The following is a 6,000-nucleotide window of genomic DNA, read 5'->3' on the forward strand; positions in this document are numbered from 1 at the left end:
TTTGATTTAAACATGAAATGTTACAAAGAGAATAATTAGATGATTCTTCTTTTTTCATGATTCTTCTTTTTTCAGCGGCTTCAACACAGTCTGATGAATTTGCCAAGACGGGACTCATTATTGGACTTACAATAGCTTTAATTTGCATTATAACACTTGTAACTAGTGTTAGTGTAGTTTTGTGCAGAAGGTATGTTCCTCATTCAATTGCGTCGGAGTGCACTTAATTTATCCTTGATACTGTTCACATATTGTGAAACGTAACATTTATCTCAATGAATCAGTTAATGTGATATAACTCGAAAGATGCAAAGATGACAATGACACTGCTGATTTACAAATAAATTGTTTTAAATGACAACGATGTTTTATACATAACCGACGCCCATAACATTCAACATTTTTATTTTTATTTTAGGATAAAACAGAAACGCAGAGAGACAGATGTTAACCATTCGTATCAAAATGTATCAGGTAGGATAACATCTGAAATTGTATCTGGTGTTAACTACACTTTTAAGATAAAGAAAAATAAGTTGAGCTGATTTGACTTCAATTTTAATATTAAAATCTCTAGTGAAACAAGTTTACTTCTACGTGATTTAAACTGATTTCTCTAATTAAGTTTTTAAGTATCCTTTACGTACCCTTTATATATTTACAAAATCAGTAATTATAGCCGACAAGTTATTCAATTAATCAAAGAAAGGCAGATCACAAGTTTATTTGAAGATTTGGCTAAGGATTGATTTGGGACATGTATTCAATGTCAATGTCACTATTACTAAAAAAGAAAAGTAAATAGTTTTCGGTTGGTGACTTGAGAAAGAAAGAAAATATTGTATTCAATAATATAACAAGCTTATTTTGTGACCGCACTAAGGACCACTGCGGCGACTGAAAGTCAAGGTCATGGTCTCTGTTACTAAAATATAAATATGTTCTCGATCAATTGCTAAAGAAAGGAACGATACATTGTTATATAACTTACAAAGCAAAGCAGTTTGCGATAATATAATGCATTTTGGAGGTCAGGTTAAAATTCAACATAAATAATTATTGTAGATATTTGCCGTTTCTAGCCTTACAGTCCAAATACCTATAAAATAGTTTTGTGGTTTATGGTTTAAAATGCCTTCTTAGCCTCCGATCCGCTTTCAAAATTCCGATTTATTTAGTTCCGCCCATTGTTTTCTCGTTTAGGGCAAAAACATTCTTTTAATTGGGGACCATATGCCGATTTTTATGGAATGGCACTCTTGTGTCATATTGAAGATTTAATGATAACTGCCGTATCAACACGTCTACGAATGTTTCTAAATTCAAAATTTCATAATTTTCGTGTTTAAATGTTCAATTCTGCATACGCCGGTGCTAGAGGGCGTAGACGTTAACTCTTGCACTTTCCAGTACCGTCCATGAACAGTCTCAATCAAACCGAGCATGCAGCATTTTCAATTTTGCCGTCTTAGACTTTCTTTAGGGATTTTGTTTATCTCTATTTTAAGGATTTATTCCTTTATTAATTAAGAGACTATTCTAAAGATATGTAAGTACTTAAACTGCACAGAATAAAAGCTTTGACTGCAATTCCCATTGTTGTGAAGAGATGAAAGTTAATGCTTTCTTTAAACTTTGTGCATAAGTTATGCTTTTGTTCTTATTTCAAATTAGATGATAAAGGACATTTCACCAATTTGCAAGTATTATATTCTGATGAATAATTGTATCTATAGGAAAGGAGAGTAATTGTAATACACATAGTAGTCCTTTATTATAATAATTATAATAAAACGCTTTTAATTTAGAAAATTAAATACTAAGTTGATAGATAATATCTATTAATATCTTACCGATTATTTAGCATCGAATATTTTTAGGATTGATATTATGGTGTTTGAAAGATAAGTATTTTGTTTCTTCATAAACATATACCATTACATTATTTGACTTTTGTAATGGGTACGCAATATTACTACACACAAAGGATGTGATATATCAGGTGTCATTTTGAAAGATTTGGTTATAGATCTTTAGAAGAAAGACGCCTTGTGTATTAAGCTTACTGCGTGCATGTCATTCGCTTTCAGTAGCAATTGTTCAAAAATCGGATTCATGGCATTGTCGTGTTTCTTGATTTACATGAGATACTTTTATTTCGTATAATTGAAAATAAAATGTTCTACTTATTAGGTGAAATCAATCAACAGATAGTTTATGACAAAACGTATGAACAAATAGGTATGAATGTTAAAAAAGTGGAAAGCACAGTCAAGGAAATAAAAAAATTCGATAAAGGTGAGACATAAATAATTCTTTTTGTAAGCAAGCAATTGTGTTTTTGTGTTTTTATAGTGAGAAACCTTCTCTCTACACAAATTTATAACAAGTAGAAAAGGTCATTCCAGGAGAAATATTTGCATTTCATTGACTTCATTCTCAATCTCGTTTCAAATTTGTAGTGATACGTACGTACGTATGTAATGCAAGAACAGGTCTGTATTTTTTTTTATTTGTGTCTGATAAAATACCTCATTCATATTTCAGAAATAGAAGTCGAAAGCGACATTTCAGTTACATATGAGAAATTAGCAGAAAATAGAAAAGATGTGAGCCAGTACTCTCAGCTCCATAGTATGAAGGAGACAGAAACTGGAACCGGAGTTGGGACTAAAATAAGTCTTTCTAGTGGCGAAGAAGAACGAAATATCGTCCAGTCCAATATTTATATCAATATGAACATATAAATACTTGACCCTTAAAAACTAGTACAATAATATATCACTTTACGTTCAAGATGATATAAAATGTAATACAAGAAGCTGTAATCATCATTTACAATTCAGCTTTACTTATTTTGTAAAGCATGTTTTGGAATATATTCGCACAGAAGCTGTCATTTATTATTGTTTAAATAATTATTAAAAATCGTTCAAAAATTTTCAAAAATCGTTTTTTACTGGCAAAGGCGCGAATTTAAATTTATAAAATGTGTTCTCTATGTAAGTTTCGACGTTTAAACTTTGCTGGCAAACTTAAATGAGGATTGAATATTGATATTTATCAAATCACATTGGTAGTCATACACTTACTTGAAAACATGTACAAATTATTTAAATATTTACAGAGCAAATACAAGAAATAGAACGAATATTATAATTTCAAATAAACATATTATACCCTTAACTCTTGTACGTGCTAGTTCGCTTACTGAGACGTCAAGTACAAAAACACTTTACAAAAGTTGCGTGTTAAAATAAATTGCCTATTTGGTTAACAGGAAGACAGATATTTTAAAAACAAACAGGAAGAAAAAATGTTTTACTTTTTTTATAAATGATATGTAATTTAACCAAGTGTTATTATATCGCTTGTAGTTTACAGTTTACAATAGCATTGACTGTATGTTGTATATCCCTATGATAAAATATATTTTTGTTAAAACGGTAACTTCCAAACATAATACTTAAATACACGTGTGCAAAAATAACTGCTCGTTTAGAAGTTGTCTTTCATTATCTCTCAGTTTATTTGCCAAAATCCGAAAACAAAAATGATTCAACACGAAAGATATTGTATAGACAGTTACAGGAAGAATTGAAATTTGCAACATGTAAATGTTCGCATACAATTCAAATTTAATGTAAATACATAAAACGGATAACATTGGAAGACAGGCAGACATCTTTAAATATGACACTAATATACAATCCGGATCCATTGCCGATACTAACTGTTACTGCAATCATGCAAATTTCACCCTTATAATCTTCATAAACAGTACTCAATGCATGTTGCCTCTTTTATCCCTATTATAAAGTGTTTTCTCATACATTATTTTAATCTACATTCGGTCGGTCTTGTCAAGAAGACGATATCGAAAGCGATATATATATTCATCCGAGAAAATGATTTGCTTTTTATTGAGAACAAATAATTTACAAAATATTTCTTTCGAAACATTAACATTACTTTTACTCTTATAAACCAAAGAACAAGATGAAATGATCTGTCAGTAGATCAGAACCATTAAAAACCACTGAAAGACATATAAAACATTCAATATCTCTGTCTTACAACTATAAAGCAAATGGTAAACACATAAGTTTCTGTATACATCAAATAAAGTATAACTTAAACACAATTGATTCAGCTGTAATGTTCAGCCTACCTAGTGATATCTTATTGTAATGTACACAATCATCATGCTACTTACCAATATCACACTTATAGGACACTTATATTATAAAAAAAACACACACACACAAATCAAATACCTTCTTAGTTGTAGAGAGGACAAATACAATTTTTAGGATTTATAAGAACATAACAGACACATGCGTGTAAACAAAAATATTTGTTGCATTAAAGCTAAGATTAGGCGAATAATATTGGCAGCCGACAATGCTTGAGTGTCACCGTATCATCCTAACAGTGTTGGTAACAGGATTGAACACAATCAGACTCCAGCAACATTGCATAAGTGTAGTGTTTTAACTTTAGCAAAGCTCACAATTAAAGAGAGAACACAATATGTCTATGATGACTCGTCAAAATTATTATGCAATATTGTAAAAGGAGTGTTTTCATTTATACTTACATTAAACGTCACAAAGGAGCATGACTCCAGGTTCATGCTTATTGTCATGAAAATTAAGAAAATATAGTTTGTCTATAACCTAAAATCCTACCTTAAAATTGAGTGTACATGCAAAAAACGTGAGTTTTCGAGGAGAATAAAATGCGTAGCACATGATCATGATCTTGTAATAAAGGGGTAGTTAATCAAGTTTCTTGCAAACTTAAATTTTCTTAGCTGATTACAGGTTTGACACACACTTTTTATCAATGCAAATGGTCAAGTTTTAAACGATCCAAGAGTTTCCATCCCATTTTCAACGAATCCCACAAATAATGAGGACAAACAAATTTGGAATAAAATAATTAACATTCGAATATTACATATTAAACGATTTATTAAAAAATCTGAATTCTAACAATTGCATACTGGCGACTTTTTTCACATCATATCTTTGTTCCATTCACTGAAAAAGGTAGAATCATATAATAGGGACATTGTTCCTACCTTTTTTTCATTACAAAAATTGGGCTAATGACTTATTTCCTTTACCTTTTGACACATATTTATATTTGCATGGTCCCAGAAATGTATTATTTTGAGGATTGTGGTACAGTATATTAGTTACAATAATTTCACAAAACAAACTAGTTTAACTTACTTTAACTTTAGCTTATTTAGAGAATGTTTCATTTAAGTTACACCGTCTATATATGGTATATGTTTTGCAGACTTTTCGAAATTATATCACTATTATTTTATTTTGTAATAAACTCATAGAAATGAAGCTATGGCGTACATAGTGCATGTTAAATAGTAATATTAAAACGTGAATCTTCAATTCTTATGTTTGTTTAACCCTTTACCACATATATACGCGAAACAACGCACTTTCGACCCCCCCCCTTTTTAGGCCTGAAATAGTGAGAAAATGTCCTAATTGGGCCCCAAACACATGTTTTCGTTTGAAAAATGTTGCTAAAAAAAGTGAGCACTTTTTGGGCGCCGACCCCCATCCAAAAGATACATCAGGGGGTTGCCAGAAGGGGGATGTGCCCCCTTCTGTTTGGGGGGTTCGCCAAGAAAATTTTGGACTTGTGAGAGGCTTAAAATGACCCTAGGTCGATCATAAGGTAACGTGTAACCAACGCTGAAAAGCCTTTGACTCTATCTCAATCCCTTGTGAAGTTGCAGCACTTTGAAATAAATTTTATTGGAAAAAATCGAGGCAAAATAGTGATTTTTGGCAATTTTGATATGTCCCCTCGTTGCCATGGTAACAGGAATTTTAAGACTGAGCATGTCGTTAAAAAGGCAATGGTCCAGTCAACATTTGTGCCAAGTTTGATTAGTATTGAAGCATTTTTCATAGTTTCATAGCAGTTTGAACTTGTAAGAGGAGGCTTTTCAGTGAAAATGGC

General features: G+C 31.1%; 1 protein-coding gene across 1 annotated transcript in view; it reads left to right on the top strand.

Moving 5' to 3' along the window:
- LOC132726448 (hemicentin-2-like) overlaps positions 1-5,361 on the top strand; it is a 29,729-nt gene extending 24,368 nt beyond the window's left edge. The window contains exons 7-10 of the mRNA XM_060711763.1: positions 76-190; positions 419-474; positions 2,194-2,298; positions 2,548-5,361. Of these exons, the coding sequence (XP_060567746.1) occupies positions 76-190; positions 419-474; positions 2,194-2,298; positions 2,548-2,747 (476 nt within the window). The 3' untranslated portion in view covers positions 2,748-5,361. The remainder of the gene's footprint in view (positions 1-75; positions 191-418; positions 475-2,193; positions 2,299-2,547) is intronic.
- The last annotated feature ends 639 nt before the right edge of the window (positions 5,362-6,000 follow it).

Source organism: Ruditapes philippinarum, unplaced genomic scaffold (assembly GCF_026571515.1).
Source record: "Ruditapes philippinarum isolate M1 unplaced genomic scaffold, ASM2657151v2 ctg5519_1_1_1_1, whole genome shotgun sequence".
In the NCBI taxonomy this organism is placed as follows: domain Eukaryota; kingdom Metazoa; phylum Mollusca; class Bivalvia; order Venerida; family Veneridae; genus Ruditapes; species Ruditapes philippinarum.